This window comes from Chinchilla lanigera, unplaced genomic scaffold (assembly GCF_000276665.1).
Source record: "Chinchilla lanigera isolate Chin_1 unplaced genomic scaffold, ChiLan1.0 scaffold00049, whole genome shotgun sequence".
In the NCBI taxonomy this organism is placed as follows: Eukaryota; Metazoa; Chordata; class Mammalia; order Rodentia; family Chinchillidae; genus Chinchilla; species Chinchilla lanigera.
Window position 1 is genome coordinate 9,618,046 of NW_004955450.1, and position 19,531 is coordinate 9,637,576.

At 48.1% G+C, this 19,531-nt stretch overlaps 1 protein-coding gene across 4 annotated transcripts in view; it reads left to right on the forward strand.

The window, feature by feature from the left end:
• Megf11 (multiple EGF-like-domains 11) overlaps positions 1 to 16,702 on the forward strand; it is a 279,614-nt gene extending 262,912 nt beyond the window's left edge. The window contains exons 20-26 of one of the 4 annotated variants that reach the window (XM_013519007.1): positions 520 to 756; positions 2,018 to 2,136; positions 3,933 to 3,999; positions 4,528 to 4,629; positions 6,888 to 6,944; positions 13,063 to 13,269; positions 13,914 to 16,702. In XM_013519007.1, the coding sequence (XP_013374461.1) occupies positions 520 to 756; positions 2,018 to 2,136; positions 3,933 to 3,999; positions 4,528 to 4,629; positions 6,888 to 6,944; positions 13,063 to 13,269; positions 13,914 to 14,074 (950 nt within the window). In that variant the 3' untranslated portion in view covers positions 14,075 to 16,702. Of the gene's footprint in view, positions 1 to 519; positions 757 to 2,017; positions 2,137 to 3,932; positions 4,000 to 4,527; positions 4,630 to 6,887; positions 6,945 to 13,062 lie in introns of those variants that run through there. The other 3 variants (XM_005393705.2, XM_013519006.1, XM_013519005.1) reach the window with 3 other exon arrangements.
• The last annotated feature ends 2,829 nt before the right edge of the window (positions 16,703 to 19,531 follow it).

Below are 19,531 nucleotides of genomic sequence, written 5' to 3' on the forward strand. Positions count from 1 at the left end.
CCCAGAGCGCTGGGATTACAGGCGTGCACCACCACGCCCGGCTCCACACCCAGCTGCCATTGTCAGTTTATCACTGGGCGCTCACAAACCCAGGTGGGAGTGTTGTCCCTGGGTTACACCGCTGGTGAGTGGGAGGAGCTGGCCTGGTTTTTCCTGCCTGCCAATTACTGGCTGTGTGACCTTGGGCACATTCCCTAGCCTTGCGGTGACAGTATTTTCACCAGTAAGAAGGGGAAATGGTCCCCTTTTCATAGCGCTGGTCCTATGACTCAAACTTCACACCCACAGTCACACTTGTTCCTTGTCCCGATTGGGAACTCCAGCGTCCTTTAGGCAGTTGAGGAAGCTGAAGCAGAGGGAAGGTTGGGTCAAACAGGGATTAAAGAAAAGGGCCAAGACCAGAAGCAGGTCTCTGAGCAGTATAGAGGCTGCAGGAGCCTGATCCCGGCCCCAGCCATCCGAAGAGCAAGTGGCCCCACGTCAGGCTCAGGCCGGGCCTCCCTCCCTCTCTGTCCACAGCTGCCCTCATGATGGAAGAGCTGAACCCCTACACCAAGATCAGCCCAGCCCTGGGCGCGGAGCGGCACTCGGTGGGCGCTGTCACGGGCATCGTCCTCCTGCTGTTCCTCATGGTGGTGCTGCTGGGCCTGTTCGCCTGGCGCCGGCGGCGGCACAAAGAGAAAGGCCGAGACCTGGCTCCCCGTGTCTCCTACACCCCCGCCATGCGGATGACCAGCACTGACTACTCCCTCTCAGGTGAGGGCTCCGCCCACCCCAGCTTCTGCCCGGCCACAGGGCCCAGGAAGAGCACGCGGTTTCCTTGGGACACTGCAGGGTCAGTGGCTGGGTGTGGTCACCCCAGGGAGCCAGTGGGGATGGGGCGGCAGGAGCTTACCTGGGAGAGGTCCGTGGGGCCCCAGACCCTGTCTGAGAGCTGTTCTCGCCCGGCCCCAGGAGCAGTCACTTCAGAGCACATCTCCCTCAAGAGCCGCTGGTGCACCCTGGGATGCCTAGGCCTTGGGGCCAGGGCCCAGGGCCTATCCATTTCTGCTTTGCTGGCAAAGGCCTCCGGCCAGCCCTCTGGGAGACAGAAGGTGCTCAGTACAGGAAGAGGGTGGGACCTGACCTGGGAGAGGTCTGCAAGGCGGGATGCTGTCCTGGCATGTGTACCGGAGCCCACTTTGTGCACAGATGCAGCGGACAACTCCAGCAGGCATTCTGCCTGGGAGTCGGGTGGGGTGGGATGTGGCTCCCCGGCCAGGCCTCTCTTCCCCTAAACCTGCACTACCATACTTGGAGATAAGGCTTGAAGGATGTGGCTAAACTAGAGGACAAAATGCTCTGAAATTTCCCATAGTCCTGGGCCCTGGTGGGCTGCCTGGGTGAGAAATGGCGGCAGCTCCTTGCAGCGGGCTCACTGGTGACCTCCAGCCTCCCGCACCTTGTGCTTAGCACTGACTTCCTCAGCCTGCTGCAGGCCAGCTCCAGGCCTCCACAGGAGTGGGTGGCCCAGGTGCACACCTTGCCTGTGAAGGGCTTCTGGCCTATGTGCCCCCTTGGGTTTTAGCCAAAGCTAGCATCCTCTGATGAAAGCCTAGCCCGGCCCTCGGCTTTGGGGATTTTCTTCTGTGACTACAATGCGCTAGGCTGGCTGGGTCCCCACTCCAATCCTCTGGTATTCCCTGGGCCCTCAGTAGAGCAGGGGAAAGACAGGAGCTCATAAGAGTGCGTTCTGTTTATGGACTCCTGCTGGGTCGGACAGAGGGGAGGCTCAGCCCTGTATAGCAACACACCTGACACCCTCTACACTGGGCATTTGCAGGTTGGCACCTGGCAAGGGGCAAACCAGGCTCTCCAAATTCCTGCTGGGGTAGTGGACACCAGGAAGCTGGGGTGGGGGACTTGGCTGCCTCTCTGCAGTGTCCTCTCAAGGCCGCCCAGCCCAAGCATTGGCTTCGCGGATGTCTAGGCCCGGAGCAGGCGGATGATGGAATATGGCACCTTGTTCTCTTCCCAGATTTGTCTCAAAGTAGCAGCCACGCCCAGTGCTTTTCCAATTCCAGCTACCACACACTGGCACGTGGGGGGCCTGCTACCAGCCAGGCCAGCACTCTGGACAGGAACAGCCCCACCAAGGTACCGGGCCCCTGACTCCCTAGCTCCCATCCACTGTCCTGTCCCGCAGCCCCCTGCTCTGCCTGGGAAAGAACTTCACCCCTCCCCACATGTAGCGTCCATGGGGAACCAGTACATTGAGAGCACCCTGTGGTTCATGGTACTCGTAGTAGGGAGAAGGCACGTTAAGTGCAGCCAACAAGGTGATGCCATGGAGCTGGTGGGCCTCACGCTCAATGTAACATACCCCTGCCCTGGTGTGTAACCAGCTGGTAATCTTCAGGGGAAGACTTCTTGTCACACATAACAGTATACCATGTGGGCACTTCTGCCACACGTCATGTGTAATCAAAACACTGTACCACCTACCCTATGTCACTGCAGTTATATTGACACGCGGTGCACAACCAGCTTGGTAGAGATTCACTACCAACACTCTGCAACCCGTCTCTTGAACTTGGACAAAACACTTATCAAAACACAAGGGATGTGGGACCTAAAACTCCGCCATAGCCAGCATCCCCACTGGCAGGACCTTCCATGATGGCTCCTGGCACAGCCTGGTGTCCTCAGTTACAGGTCTGTGGGCCGGGACAGCTCAGCACATAGACCAATACCAGGCAGAGTGGGAGATGAAATGAAGAAGAATAGCCGCAAGGGCAAGGTGTGATGGGCCCCTGCGGCCCACTTCCTGCCACCTCCTTGCTCTCCCCAGGATCCCCGACTTGCTGTGCCTCCATCCTGGGCCTGGAGCAAAGCCTTCGTGTTCTAGGCCCCGACCCTCGGGCTTTGGGAATCCCTTTCTCCCGGCTGCCCGCCAGCCCAGAGACCAGGCTTCCTACTGCACACACAGCAGGAGGGCCACAGACTGTAGTCTCAAGGGCAACACCCTGCGGCCGCCCTCGCAAGTGCTCCGTAGGGCACACAGGGGCCAATACACAAACTCCGTGGCCCTCGGCCCCACACAACCCACCCGCTCCACTCAGACCTGTTCCTGGCTTGCAGAACAGGGAGCTGAGAGGCCATCTGAAGTTTCCCCGCAGGAGGCCTTGATTAACTACAGCCAGGTTATTCAGGCTGCAGCAGGCTCAGGGCAAAGGATGCCGCGGATGCAGGACAAAGGCTCCCGTGGCCATGTTCGTCTTGGTCTCAGTCTTACTGGCACACAGCAGCCACCCTGTCAGAGGCTAGAGTTACTGCACAGTAGCCCACTTGGTGACACGTGGCTCAGCTCACCTCACCCCTACCAAGACACTAGGGCCCCTCAGCTGCTAGGATCACCCTAGCGGAGGCAGGCGGCCGTGACGACACGGAAGGACACAAGCCACTGTGAAAGTGCAGGGAGAAAGGGCTGCACCACAGGGCTTCCCGAGTCCCACGCGAGGGAGGTGCTCTCACTGGGCCCAGGTCAGAGGGCAGAGGTAGCAGTGCTGTAGGCAGCCTCAGCAGCTCCCTGTGCTGGCCAGGGCCCTATGTGACAGCCAAGCGCCAGTCTGAGCCCCCTCGGCTGCGGCTCAGCCCCACCTGGACGTTCTGCCGCCCACAAGGGGCAGGTTGGTTCAGGGAGTCCTGTCCTTCAGAGGCCCTGTTTCCTGGTCCTCTTTGCAACAAGGGGCTTGGGAACCCTAGATCTTTGCCCAGACAGCTTGGATAGGCCTCGGCCACAACACGGTGGCCTGTCCTGGGCCATCGAGCCCTCTCCTACCTCAGTGGCCCAGGGCCCAGGTAGGTCAGGATCACGGAGGTGGGGCCAAGTGATGGTGGGGAGGGGGGCCTGGGGCACTAGGTCCTAACTGCCTCTCCTGCTCTCCAAACAGCTCAGTACCAAGTCCCTTGACAGAGACACGGCAGGCTGGACCCCCTACAGCTATGTGCACGTGTTAGGTCAGTAGTGGTTGAGTCTGCCCCCCAACCATGCCTCACCCTTTCTTCCCCTACCGAGGGGCCTGGCCCAGCTTGGAGGGAGAGGGTTAGAGTTACTAGTGCTGCCTGTGGTTTCCCCCGGGGTGATGGGCTGCAGGGAGGAAAGCCAAGCCCCTATCTTGGCTCATAAGCAAGTGAAAGCCCCGACCCCTTTCATTTCTACAGTGAGACTATAGTGGGTGACAGCTAGGGCTGGGATATGGGGACTCCAGGTGGAGCAAAAGGTGCACTCGCACCTCTGCCGGTCCAGGCCCTGTAAAGGGGCTCCTTGCCTCCGCCCTGCTGGACACCAAGCGCAGTGCAGGGTGGGAGTGGGAGGGACCAAGGCATCAGATGCCCTGGCTCTGAGTAGTGGATGCTACCCAGAGGCCTTGGCCCTTTCTAGGCTGCCCCACCCGGTCCCTTGACCCTTTGTGTACACCCCACCCCCTTCTCCCGCCATACCAGACCCTGGGAATAATGGCTCCTCCCTGTCATTCCTCTCACTAGACTCCCATTTCCAGATCAGTGCCCTGGAAGCCAGGTACCCGCCCGAGGACTTCTACATTGAATTTAGACACCTCAGCCATCCCGCTGAGCCACACTCACCAGGTCAGACCCCCGCCCTCCCCTCCACTCCTCAGACCAGACCCAGCGCCCACCCAGCTGCCTGCCCCACCCCGTGGGCCCAGAGCTCTCGCTGCCGACCCTCCACCATGATTCATCCACCTACCCAGGGCCCTCGCAAAAGCAATCGGTCCGAGTCTTCCCCGTCACTCGGCCAGTGGGTGTGGACAACCTGGGGTGCTTTAGGTGAAGGAACACCACATAAATGCACTCCTACCGCACACAAAATTGCAACTCCAAACCACTGGGAAATGATTGGGGAGTGGCAGCACCGTGGGAGAGCTTGCGCTCTAGCCAGAAAGCCCACTGTCCCCCAGAGAGACCCAAGCCAGGTTCTTCCAGATCACCGAGTTCGGTTCTCAAGCGCAGGTCTGGAGAAGCTGGGGCAGGACTGCGGCGCAGTATCTGGTAGCTCACCTGGTGGCTTGTGAGAGGCGTAGCAAGGGGACTCGGCGTGGGGTAGGAGGTGGAGAGAGGAGCTGAAGGAATGAGTGCAATTAGTGAACTGAATGTGGTCTCCCTACAAATACTCTGGGGCCAGGTGTAGGGCACTGGGTAAGTCTGGGCCTGAGCTCAGGGTCAGCTGGCTTCTACAGCTCAAAGGAAACAGCAGTTCAACCAATCTCTGCACGTTCCTGGGCCCAGCAGCACTAGGAAGAGTAAAGGTTCTGAATTCAACTACCTGTCGAGCAGGTATGGGCTGCAAACATGCTGTGCACATATCCAGAGAGCTGTTTTGGGCTGTGGGTCCCCCAGACAGTGGCCATGGTATTTGATAACCCGAGCCATTAAACCCCTATGCCCTACCACCAACACTCACCCAGCACCCCATGTACTGCTTTTTACACGGGGACATCCTCTCTGCTCAGGCCTGATTCCTCCCTACTTTCCAGATCTACTCTTCACCCCATGCAGCAGGAACACCATGCACAGTACTCTAGTAGCTTACATGCAGACAGCCCAGTGGTCGATGGGAGCCAATATGTGGGGGAGATGTGAGTTCTAGTTGCACCTTAACTTCTCACTCGCTGGTATGGTCTCAAACAAGTCTCTGCTACTCTCTGGGCCCATGTCCTGTTCTATAAAAAGGAAAGAGTTAACAGCTTAGCCACCTCTAGGGACAGCACAGGAAGCCATTGTCTGGTGTACAGGGTTCAAGTCATGCCAATCCAGACTGTTGCAGTATTGTTTCTGAGGAGCCCTGGTACCTGTAGGCCTTCTACATGATTAGCCAACTTGGAGAAACTCGAGCTGTTCTGCTGTAGTACTCAGTACTGTGCAAAAGGCAGCCACAGGAGTGAACCCCTGCAAATTTGGTGGGGGACCTCTGCAGGAAGGCTCTGAACAGCAGTGGGTTGGGGGTCAGTGTCAGAAACGGCAAGTCAGGAGTCAGTGAGTACCTTAGTGAGCACTGCTGCATGCCTTGCCTGGTAGCGTGTCCTCAGCTGAAGCTTTCAGAAGGAAAAAAAAGTGGCCTTGACTTGAGCCACAGTCATTACTGTCCCAACCTACAAACGCCAGGCTGCTGCTTTTCCGGGATTGCCAGCAGCAAGGAACTCATGCTTGGTCCTCGAAGCTTTACATCCTGCCTCTGGCTAGGGCTCAGGACCATGCGCTGCGGGAGCCTAGGGAAAAAAACTATGATAGCAAAAGGGCTAAAGAAATCTTTGGGGCTGAAAAACATTGGTAATGCTTTTCAAAGGCAAGTTTCAGTTCTGTACGAATAATCCATCCTCCAAAAAATGGGTCTGTGGCTATGAAAGGCTGTTCTTCTGGAAAGATGACATAAGAACCCCAGCCACCTGTCTACCCTCTCTGGCTCCCCTCAGCTGAGCCTTGCATCCAGGGGAGGAGAGGCAAGGCCAGAGCTGACAGATGAGAAACTGTCTCTACCTCCCTTGCAAAATCCAACAGAATGGAGATCTGCAATGTCATTCAGCCTTCCCTCCAGCTAGGAACTGTGACTTTACCTACAGCTGTGGCAGGTGGCAGCCAGGAGGCCTTTTATGATCTGCTGAAAGGCTTGTCCCTAGGGTAGAGGTCAAAGTGAAAGCTGAGTAGGCCAGGGGGTGCTGTAACAGGGCCCCTTAAAGCTATGAGCCTTTTATGAATTCCTGTAGCTCAACATGATTCAGGGCAAACTCAGAATAATGTTCTAGCAATAAACTATTTCCTGAGTAGGACAGAAAAAAACTCCACAGTGGTCTAAACCTCATACCCCCTGCTTTGTTATTTTTATGCAGGTGCTTGTGGAATGGATAGACGTCAGAACACATACATTATGGACAAAGACTTCAAAGGTAGAGTATCCAATCCTGACATCCTATTAAAAAGGGCCTAGCAAGAGAGTACAGATGTGAACTGGCCAGGAAGTTCACCCAAGAAACTGCTGCTCCACGCCCCGGAGGAAAAAAAAAAAAAAAGGACCACAGGACCAGGGCTTCTGGGTAAGCTCTGCCCAGGAGGAGCAATCATGATAATGAATTCATCTTCCAATTTCAGTTGCACCTGCCTAGCAAATGCTTGTGGGTTTTTTTTTAATAGATGCCAACTAAATGTCTTCGGAAATGTAGAGCGTCATTATCTAACCAATTAGTACCAGTTAAACTGATTATAAAATCTGAAATAAAGTCAATCTACCTGCCCCAGAGTCCTCCTGTTGTTGTGCTGGCAAGGAATGCCACCCCACACCTGCTGCCTTTCTGGGGCACAAGGAAGGAAAATGACACCCACTGTTAATACTGTATGGGATTGCACCCGCAAAAGATCCCGCCCCTGAGAGCAGAGAGGGCAGGACAAATCCCTCACACACAGCAACTGCAGGTCAGAGCTTCCCTCTAGGATGCTGACAGGTGAAGCCAAAAGTGGAAGGCCAAGTCCCGCCTCCAGATGAGGTCCTAGGTCTAAATGTCAGGTCTGTGAAGTAGAGGGCTTTGCATCTCTGTCACTTGTTAACTGTGACCTTAGACTGTGAGCTCCCCAGGGCTCAGTTCCATCTGCAAGGCTGGGATAATTATGCCTGTCCTATCATCTAAGAAGGCTATCATGAGTATCCAATAAAATCACAGATGGCAAGCGTCTCGCACATTATAAAGGTGGTACTAATGCAATGGGGTTCTATTAAAAGTGCTTCAGCCAAACAAAGATATATAGTTCAATGAACATCCTAGATCTAGCTGTGCACCAGAATCATTTGGAAAGTTTGTTAAAACATCTCCCTGAGACTGATGCAGTAGATAAGAGCAGAGCTCTGGAATCTGACATTTGTGATGAAGACCTCAGGATATCCTGTGCAGCTTAGTATCCAACTATCATTTAGAAACCACCAGTCGGAGCCGGGGATATAACTCAGCAGCACAGCGCCTGCCTGGCAAGCACAAGGTCCTGAGTTCAATTCCTGGTACTACAAAAAAAAAAAGAAACCACTAGTCTAGACTGTCCCAGACTCCTAAGTTACTATTTTGACCTTTCCGACCCAGCCTTTGATACACCGAAGACACAACCATCTCCTAAAACTAGCTGTCTACAGCTCTTGGGGAGATCATTAGAAGTGAGGCGAGGAAGAGGCAGGTAGCAAGTAACATGTTCTGAGTGATAGAGCAGTAAGGAGGAAGGGCCATCAGCATTTGTGAGGCTATCCAATGCCCAAAGAACTGCTGAGACCAGGTGGTCACACTCAGACTCCAAGCCAACCAATAGATGGTACCTTTGGGAGCTGGATTCTGATAATTTTCTGTTATGACTCAAACCATCCAAATGCAGGCAAGCGCCATTTCAGTAATTGAGGTTGCAAACTGAGAAGGCAGCTCTACCTTTCGTTATGGTGATCTCAGTTTCTTTCACAAACAAGTTGGGGTTTGGGCAGAAAGATCTTCAAGGGCCTTTCCTGCTTGGAGAATACGCATGACTCAGCGTGAGTAAGCCCAGGCAGGCCCAGACAACTTTCCACACACCCTGCTGTCCTCTGCATTGTAATGAGGGTAGCTACTTTTAGACTTGAAACCATAAATGTAAAACAACACTAAGGAAAGCAGAGCCTCTGCGTCATTTCATTCCTCTTTTATGAGATCATACATCCAAGCCTCTGAGTGAAAAAGGCCTTAGCACGCAGGCAGCCGATTTCATTTCACCACGCTGGCTATCATCATTCTTGAACTTAGAGACAAAAGAGTATTGTGCCGACGGGAGCAAGGGAACTCCAAAGGAGAAACATGAAATAGCACAGTTCGGAACTTGACAGAAATATTTACAAAAGACATGGAAAAAATCCCACCTATTGGTTAAACCCCCTAAACATTTAGTTTGTATCACAAATTAAACTGTCTTCTAAAAATCACAGGGCCAAACCAAAGCAGAACTGCCAAGACTCTTTAAGTACGCTCTGAACTCAATGGGAAAAGCCCTTGCCTAGGAACCAGGAGAGCTGGGCTGTAGCTCTCACCGTGCGGCTCTGACTAGATCACACTGGGGTCCTGGCCATAGAGTTGCACCAGCATCCCCTAAGGTGGTTCCTAGCCCCGGCACTCCCAGTCTTAACTGAGTCAACATCCACTCTTCCTGCTCCTACTGACTGATGAACTCCACTCACTGCCATCCTGGAGGCCCTTCTGCCTTACCTTCAGCACGCGACTCAGCAGCTCCAAATGCCACATGGGAAATCCTCCCAGCCACGTGCCACTCACCTCCGGAGCCCACTACTGTTGCTGCTCTCCCCATCTGCATGCTCCTCTGCCATCCAAGCTCCAAGTCTCCCCATCAAATAACCATGGGTTCTTAGGTAATTAGGAGTCCGCTGATTTCTCAAACTCCTTTTGCAGCCAGTGTTCTCTTTCTGACCCTGAGACCACCTCTCCCCCTTCCCCATAGCCCATCGCTCCATCAAGAGAAGGATGCTTATTGCTCAGAAAAAGAAAACTGTGTGGCCTATTAACAGCATTAGACCTAGGGGCTCAGGGGCACATGCCTATAATCCCAGCACTCTGGGAGGCTGAGGCAGGAGGACAAGTTCTCCCCTTTGACAACTTTGAAAGACCCAGTCTCAAATGGATATACCTCACTGTGTAAGCCCTGGGTTCAATCCCCAGAACCATTAAAAAAAAAAAAAAATCATTGGCCAAACAGCACTGTTGCCTGGGTTTTGCCCCACACTTAAACTGGGCCTTAAGGTCAGATTCCTGGGTAGGTTCACAGCCCACGCACAAGGTGGGTATAGAAAGCCACTTCCTCTGGATTTGTGCTTCCTTGTAAAATGATGTTCAGTTCATTTCAGAAGCTGTCTCTTGTATGTAACAGCCAGTGCTTTGAGGAGGTAGCAATTAATGAGAGCAAATGCCAGGGCATTTATAAGACTCAGCCTTCAATCCTGATGCTAATTACCAGCCAGGAGGAGTGACTCCCCAGAGGACCGTAGCCCAGTGGCTGAAGCTTCCCCTTTATTTGCAAAATGTCCTGAAGCTTAGGGACTGGACGGGGGTGGGGCTGTAAAACAATGAGGAAGTGAGAGCAGCTGTTTTTTCTTCCCCTCCCCCGGCCTTGAGGGCAGGTGTAGGACTCAGCTGGAGAGAGGGCTGCCTGGGGTGGAGTCCACCAGCTGGCCTTGCCCTTCCCTCCAGTGCCCAGCAGATGTAGGTCAGTGCAATGCCCCGCCCAGCCACCAGGCCGCCAGCACACACTAGAAATTTCTTTATCCTTGTCTCTGCCTCTGGCCCATGTATGGAAGACACATCTGCCTGAGTCCAACCCCCGCCACCCACCTCCAACAACTCTTATCTACTGCTCCAGAGCTAACAATTTATAGTATATCCTAAGTTTTGAAAGTAGCCCTGACTTTCTGGTGAAAATGGAAAGAGATGCTGGCTGAGGCACTTTTGGACACTGAGCCAGAGATTCAATAAAAGCTCCTCCACTAGCAGAACTTAGGCATGAGATACCCACAAGAAGCATGAAGCTGAGCCTCTCGGCAGGACGGGGCCCCACAGTTACAGGTGCCCCTGCTGGGGGTACAGTGGAGCACCTGCAGTTTACACTTTGCTACAAGGACTGAAGTTTTAGCGGCAAGATGTCCTGGGGGAGAAATATTTTGATTGGCTATCACAGAAGACCTGGGTTGAGTCCTGAGTGAACCACTCAGCAACATACTAGCAAACTCTCCTAGTAACATTCCTTCCACCCAGTCCCCTTTCAGATACAACAAGCTTCAAATGGCCTAAGTGGAATGAAGTCTAACATTAAGTACCATACAAAATAAGCTATCACTGTTCTCAAATTTTAGAAAACATGCAACCCAGCCAGCAGTGCTAGCCTTTCTTTAAGTACAGGCAATAGCTTCCACACAAGAAGCCCTGGGCTATTTTGCCTTACTCATCATTTTGCCTGATGAGTTCAGAGAACCCAAACTGGGACAGATGGGCTACCGTAGGGTTCTTGACCTCACCACCACTTCCAAGAGGCAGACTTTGGAGGCTGGTGCAGGTGAGCCAGGGCCCACAGCCACCCTTCCCTTGTGAACCTCCACTGGTAGCTGGGCCTTCTCAGCCTTTTAGTCCCTGCTGGAAGTGCCTGAACCTGCTCACTGCCAAGCAAGAACGTTTTCTTGTCCTCTTCTCTAGGAGAAAACCAAAGACCAGACCAAAGCCACCTGCCTCCCTATTTGTGGGCTGAGTTCTAATGGAAAGCGCTCTGGTTCTAGACCTTGACCTGCTACAGAAAAGCAGGGTGACGCTGGGGAAGTCAGTTCTGTACCTGAAGTCTCAACTTCCTCATGAGCAATAATGGGGAGAGGGGAATAATAATTACTACTCTGCCTGTGTCACAGCGCACTGCGGATGCTTGAAGGAACTCATGGGTACAAGTACTTTCGTGTAAGACTGAGGAAAGGTCAACCTACTAAAACAAAGAACAGAAATTCCCTCCCAACTACTGACCTGCTAGGGAGAAAATATGGGTATAGAATACTCAGCTGGCATCAGCTCAGCTACTTCAGCCACACACAGTGTTCTGTTCTCACAGGTCCAAGGCACATCCTGTCACTCCTTGAGTTATGTCACTTTCGTTTTAACACTTTCCTTAATCTCTCAAGTTGGGGACAGAAGATAAACGGGGAGACACCCACAATGCAAATGTGATGGTTACAGTGAATTTCACTATCACAGAAATGTAAAGCTGGTGTCCTTTTAGATCTCTCCTGACTACCAAACCCCGAGACCCAGTATCTGTTGCTAAACTCAGGCTGCCAGAGCCGTGCAGAGGAAGCCAGAGCTCAGTTGGCTGCCTCCTCCAGGGGAGTCCTGACTCCTTGGGACAATCTGTGGGAGGCAATAACCTTCCCCAACAGGGGAATGGACTGTGTAAGGTCTTCCTCCAGTGGAGCTAGTTACCTTGTTATGTATTAGGAAACCAGTTTGCATCTTTTTGTACTGTGAAGTCTTCTGATGATGCAACTGAGAGGTGGCAGGAGGCAGCACGAGTTCTAGTACAAAGGACACTGCTGAAACAGGGTTCAGTCAGCATTTACGAGAACTGCAGAAAGCAGCCGTCCAGGACACATTGTAAGCTAACTAGAAAAAAGGAACTTTCGCAAAGCTAGCTTGAGGCTCAAGTACTTTTTATGCCTTTATTAGCTTTCAGTTTGCCCAGTTCTAATCATGAGCTCCTGGAAGGCAGGGAGGCTGCTAGCTTGCCACCTAAACTTGCTAAATTGCTGACATCTGCACTCAAACACACTCTGCTTTTGAGTTGAGTTCAGAAGACACGGGCTGCTGGGCACAGTGCTGCAGGCCTGTAATAGCAGCACTTGGGAGGCCGAGGAAAAAGCATCACAAGTTTAAAGCAGCCCTGGGCTAGACAGCACCCTGCCTCCCAACAACAATAGAAGCCAAGAGTCCCAAGGCATGGATTCAAGTTTTAACACTGATCGCGTTACTGCTGTGAGACCTTAGCCAAGTCACTTCATCTCTCTGGGCCTGCATGCCATAAAATGCAAACTATCATCTGCAAAAACTAAAAAAACTGCCTCCCAACAACAATAGAAGCCAAGAGTCCCAAGGCATGGATTCAAGTTTTAACACTGATCGCGTTACTGCTGTGAGACCTTAGCCAAGTCACTTCATCTCTCTGGGCCTGCATGCCATAAAATGCAAACTATCATCTGCAAAAACTAAATATACATGAAAGCATACTATGAGTATCTTGAATAAGTATCTACTAAAAGACATTTTTCCTATCCTCCAAAAACACAAATTTCTCTGGAAAAAGAACTCTCTCAAAAAGCATAACTTAGAAACATTTAATAAATAAATCTTCAATTATCATAAGCTTTTCCAGCCCCAGGACCCCAAAGACATAGATTTAACAGCTGTTTCTGGTATTTAAATGAAGACATATTCTTGCTTGTCCTAAGAACTCTCTCTTGCCTTACAGATTACATGAAAGAATCCGTGTGCAGCTCTAGTACTTGTTCCTTGAATAGCAGTGAAAACCCTTACGCCACAATTAAGGACCCGCCCATCCTCCCTTGCAAGCTTCCAGAAAACAGCTACGTAGAAATGAAGTCACCTGTGCACAGGGGGTCTCCGTACACAGATATGCCATCCTTGTCGACATCTAATAAAAATATATATGAAGTTGGTAGGTGTCTCAAATAAGTGAAAACTTAGTGAAATTAGGGCAAAAGTGCAGCATCTCAAGTAAAAGCAAGCCCACTACACACACCCTGTCTTGGCAGACTCTTCTTTGGTTGCTCTTTAAGGAATACAAGGTAGTCTTTCCTAGGACTGTCCTCTCCCCAGTGCAGGAAATCAAATTCCTGTGCCAACTCTGCTTTAAAACACACACACACACACACACACACACACACACACACACACACGGAACAGAACTGGGGTGGGGACTGGGTACACAGGCTTCAAATGATTATTGATACAAACCTCTATTTTTTAACAAACCTCAATTTAAAAACGGAAACAATCAGAACCAACACTACGCATTTCTGAATCATCATCATAGTTTAAACTGTACTCCTGGGCTCACTGATAAGACCCTTACGTCTATGATCCTAAATCACTTGGGGCTGACCAGAGGCCAGGATTTTGACAGTACATTCACTTGAGGTCTTCTGTATCTTCACAACAAGCCTCCAGCCTAACCCTCATTATCGGTCTAGATGTACAGGCCACACCCCCGCCCCACCAAGTTAAATAGAACTCTTCCCTCCCAAGAAGGCAACCAAAGCTAATCTATTCTTTGAATTCATTTTTCACTATATTCCTTAGAGCCCACAGTCAGTGTGGTCCAAGAAGGCCGCGGTCATAACTCCAGCTATATCCAGAATCCATACGACATTCCTAGGAACAGCCATATTCCTGGTCACTATGACCTCCTCCCACTAAGGCAAAGCCCTACCAGTGGGCCCTCCCAGGACAAGCCATCTTAAGAGGGCTAAGCTTCTCTCTTGCAGTGTGCTCTGCTGAATGTTCTCTCACTCTCAGAAAGAAGACAACCCCTTGACTTGAATACTGATACACACCGGCTCCAGCTACATATTAGTTACTATGTTTACCTGGAACTGAAGAAGAGCTTCCAAATGGGACTTGGGTAATTGTTCAAAAAAGTCTGTAAATGAAGGCAAATCCCATCACCCACCCAGCCCCCAGCCCCAAATGCCCTGGATTATAGGATTTCTAAAACATTTAAGATACCGCTACTCATCATCAGCTAAAATACACAGATTTAACATTTAGAAATATGCTTTTAAAAAAGCATGTAGAATAGCAAACCTTCCAAGGAGGCAAAGGGGCCTGGGGAGACTAGGGGGTTAAAAGCACCTGAAATGTACAGGTACTTTTGGTTGCTGTTACCATCAGCATCTGTTTTACTGCTAAGATAATTAGTACGCAAACATGAACTATTCTAACATCAGTCCTAAAGTACCGGTACCCATACGCCTGGTCCACTGAATTACAAGGGCCAAGATTACAGAATTTAGTCATCTAATGCTGACAACCTCCATTTTATAAAAAAACCAAGACTTTAGTAAAAATCAACTGTCTCTCTTCTACCCCATTAAGTGACAGGAGGCCTAACAAATGAAGAAAGAAAAAGCAATAGTTTCCAAATTGCAGTAGTTACTTTCAGTCCACTGATTTCTGGGCCAGCTTTCCCAAGTTTTGCCAATTCAACCTGCCAGAACAATGCGAGTCAGTCCCGATCTTGTTCTATCGCCCTCCTCTATCAGACACTCGAGCCATTCCACTTGAAATAGGAAATAGGGCATGGAGATGTTGCTTATCGAGTTAGTAGTCATAAACTAGTAAGAACTAAGTATGTCGAAAACTGGCTATTTGGCCTCCCTAATTTATTTAGTTGGGATCCTTTGACTCAGAAAATATTTGCTTTCAAGCAGTTCTTCGTAAATCTTGAGCTTGATGTATTATGGAACCAAAAAGTGTAGATGAAATGAGACAAATGCGGATATACCAAGTTTATATTGCTTACCGTACATTATGCTTTCTGATGGAACTAAATGACACCGGTGATCAAAGAAAGAATGGACTTTAACCACTTGCTGTAAATTGGTATAAAAACTTCCCAGTAAACAGCACAAGAGGATATGAAATGCTTAAAACTACATTTGAGGATGGCCAAGTGTGTATTCCAATAAGCTAATGCTCCAGATCCCAGTGTTCAGACTGCCTATACCTTCCGTACTAATGAGCACATATAAATGAGGCTTGGACGATGCAGAATGGAGCCAACTCCCAAGACCTACCGAGGACCTCTTCACAAGAATTCAGTGGCAAACCATGGAAGCTAATGGCCACTCTGGTGCCACTGCATTCTGCTACTAGTTCAGCCAGTCAAAAACACGTCTAAAAAAGGTACGGAGAAGAGGAACTAAATGCCTGCAAAGCTGGAATACTGTTACAGGAAGTGTGGGAGTTCTGAAACCCCCAATAGAAATTGGAAGTCAGCCATGGAATTCATCAGTCTGGGCAACAGCAAAAGCAAGAACATTCATGAGGAAGCCCCCCTTTCCCTATTTCACTCGAGGCATAAGCAAATTTTAGTGTTAGAGGAAAATATACAATACTTACATGAATGCTGCATGTGTGCATGGGAGCGAGTGATCAGCAACAGTGAACTGACTTTCAAAAAAAGCCTTATTAAAATATAAATACTAGAAAATTACTTTGTAGGCCCAAATAAATATTTCTCATACATATGTAGAAAGAAATAGAGGTAAGAGACTTACCTCAGTTTTCCAGGGCTGCAAGAGCTCAATTATCTTTGTGAAGCAAGGAGGAAAAAGCACGGCGAAGTCAGATCAGCAAAGAGAAACTTCATCTCAATCCCAGGTTTTACCTTCTCCCCTTACCCTGCATGCACAGTAACTGCTACCTGGCAAACTGCAAACAAGTAGCATCACTCGAGTTTCAAGTTTTACCCATCTTTTGCCAACTACCCTCTGGGTAAAGGTATCCAGCGAGAGGTGGAATTGCTAGAGCACTGAGTCAAGAGATTTTGGCAAGTGACTGGCCCTGTTTGGACTCCTTTATTCCCCTTTCCTAAAAAAAAAAAAGGGAGAAGCAGAAAGTACAGAAGGGAGCCCCAACAACCTTTCAGCTCTTGCATTCTATGACTTTTTAAAGCAATGTAGTATAACTCAGACAATACAGAGAAGGGAAGGGCAAAGGATGTGAATGATCTATGGTGACAATAACTGCCTTCACATATCTAAGAATTACTGGTAAAAGACATTTCAATCTTACGGAGTAACTGAGAAATTGACGTCTAGCACTGTCACACACAGGTTCATGGTCAGCCTGAACAGGTGCATTGTGCATTTTACTGGTGACTTGGAAAAATCTGGTATTTTTCAGAAACTAAATTTTCCATCAAATTGATAGGCATACAATTCAGATGAATAAAGAAAGCAATTGTATAATAGTGTAAGAGACTATGAAATGGCAATACTTTTTTTAAACCACAGATTTGTAATATATTTGTCCACTGTGCAGAGGGATTGTACCTTGTACAAAATAAAATGAATTTCTCAAACTAACTGAACAAGAATGCCTACTGTTATACTGCAAACTCAAAACATGTCTATCAACTACACTTCAGGGTTTTAGGTTTACTTTGCGTTGTCAATTTAAGCAGCTGCAAGAGAATTATGCCAATATATGCTTGAAAATCGTAATGAAAAGGTTGCTTATCGAAGGAGTCTCTACCTTTAAAGTCATGGATGGAACCAGTATATTCTTATTCATGTCAAAAGTATTTTCAAAGCATATACACATCTGCTTTCCCAATGTATGTACTCAAAGACATCTATTACAGCTGTGCTCAGCCCTAGAGGCACAATGGTAAAACAAAAACAAAAACAGAAGCCCAAAGGTAGTTTTATGGAATGGAAAAGGGCAAGTGCAAGAGCTATTTAATTTGTATAAATTCCACAAATAGCTTTCTACTCGAAGTTCTCATGCAGTGCAGTCACTTGGGGTGTATCTGTCCCAAGACCCTTTAAAATATAATCTTCTGACCTAACTGATAGAAAAGCAACAGGATTCACTTTGTAATAAAATACAATAAAAAAAGAAAAAAAATCCAACTTATTGAATGCATTCAATAAGTTTAAACTTCTCAAAAGTATGTGTATAAATCTCAGATTTGGGCCAAACCAAAACATTCCACCCTGCCAGTCATAAGGCTTACATGATACTCAAAAGTCACTTCAATTTAATATGTTTAACCAAAAATAGTACAGTTCTGCTGATCAGAAGTAAAAGCCATTCCGGACAGATTAACAGATAACTCTTAGGAGCTGGGGATTTATATTTTAGTGAAAGTCAAAACATAATCCCAAGCTATTAAGGCTAAAAAAAAAAGTATTTACTCAGAATAATTTAATATGTCCTACAAGTCTCAGAATACTGGATTACCCAATACCATAAATGGTAACCAAAGAATAATAGCTGTGGGTTGTGCACTCAATATAAGAAGATTCAGGAATAATACATTCTATTAGTCATTCATGTGACCAGAGGAAGGACAGAAGAGGCCCATTTAATCAGTGTGGTAAGAGGAGATGGAAAATCTTTCTAAGAGGGATGCACTGAGGGACACATGGGAGTTCATTACACAATTATTTATACTTCTGTATAATAATATTTTATTATAAACATTTGTAGAACTATAATATGTGATTATAGATCAATAAATTTTTTTAATAAAAAATTTTAAAACAAATGGTATTTGTCAGACTTAGCTCCCCAAGCTATACCAGAATGAACCTCAGGCTCAGACCCCTCACTCTTAGGTAGCCCTCTCTAATTGTTCCTACATAGGGTTGTAGGGGGACGATATTAGGAATGTAAATATGAACAAAGCATATCCCCCACCCTGAGGATCTTAACAACATGGTGATTGTAAAAGCGCAGGGATAAATACAGGGCTCTGGTGATTAGTGGAGTGCTGATTATGCATTTTCTCCCTGGATTTGCAGAGCTCTGTAGCCTCTTAGTAGCAGTCCAATCCAAACCCACAGAAGGTAGAAGCCCTGGTCTACAGCTTGAGTCAGAGTTCCTTCCTATCTAGCCTCTACCTCTGAAGCCACTGTCTAGCCAGCAGATGGATCCGCCTTAGAGCCCTAAGTACATGAACCTGACTCAAACACAGAAAAGGAATGCTGCTGGGTACTAATTTCCACTGCCATGGCTGGTGCTAGTAAGAGACAGACTAATAGCCAATACACAGGACATTTTATGTTCGTATCACTCATGAATTATGAATCCTGTTTAACAAATGCTCAAGAACCAAATTCAACTATCAGTTATCTTACACCAACAGCCAGAAAATTGCCAGATCGTGTATAAACACCAATCTATACACTTGGATGTAATCACTGCTTCTGTTGTATAGCTAGTTTTGCAGGTTGATCTACTTTCTTGTATATTTCTATTAAAGAGATATTTTTAAAAAATTTAAACACAAAATGCTTTTATAAGTTCTTGCTCAGACATGAATATATTTCAAAGTACATTTCAAAGTCAGCAGAATTTTTTAAACAGCAGTAAACAAGCAGTTCTCGATTTAGTTGATGCAGCAGCCCATCAGATGCTCCTCCCCTTAGCATATATGGGTACTCTTTTGCACATCGTGAAAACTAACAGTTATTTGCAAATGTTCTGAAAATTTTCTTCTTATTCAATGCAGTTAACAAAGAAATAACAATTTAATCAAGCTATTGTGATAACACCAAAAACATTTTGCACAGTATATACTTTTTCTTATCCATTAAATTTAAGTGAGTTAGAATGTATAATATTTTGGATTTAGTATCTGAGTAGAGTTCATTCAGAGAATTTCAGAAGTAAAAGTAGGGATGAACCCCAGAAATGATCTAATCTAGTCCCATCATTAACTGGAAGAACATGAATGCAGAGCTGTGACAGAACCTATCTCTGTCACCCAGTCTTGTTCTGTATTAAATCTACCATCACCATGCGTGATGGTGCACACATGTAATCCCAGCACTTGAGGCTGAGGCAGGAGGATCACTGCAAGTCTGAGGCCAGTCTGGGCTACACAGTGGGTTCAAGGCCAGCCTAAACTGCACAGTGAGACCCTGTCTCAAAAAACCTGAATAAACCTACAACTTTCAATGTTTAAGTCAAATAGTTTAGCAGAGTTTCTAATATATGCCTTGAATGTATATATTATGCAAATACATGTCAAATATCTTCCCTCCAACTCAATTTCCAAGAAAACAGATATCCTTACCCTAATTGTCTCCTTATATATAAGATGTAATGATGTTAGCATGTTCTATTGCTTATTGTTAATATCAGCCTCCTGTGATTTGGGAGGACCCAGCCATTGTTTAAAACAT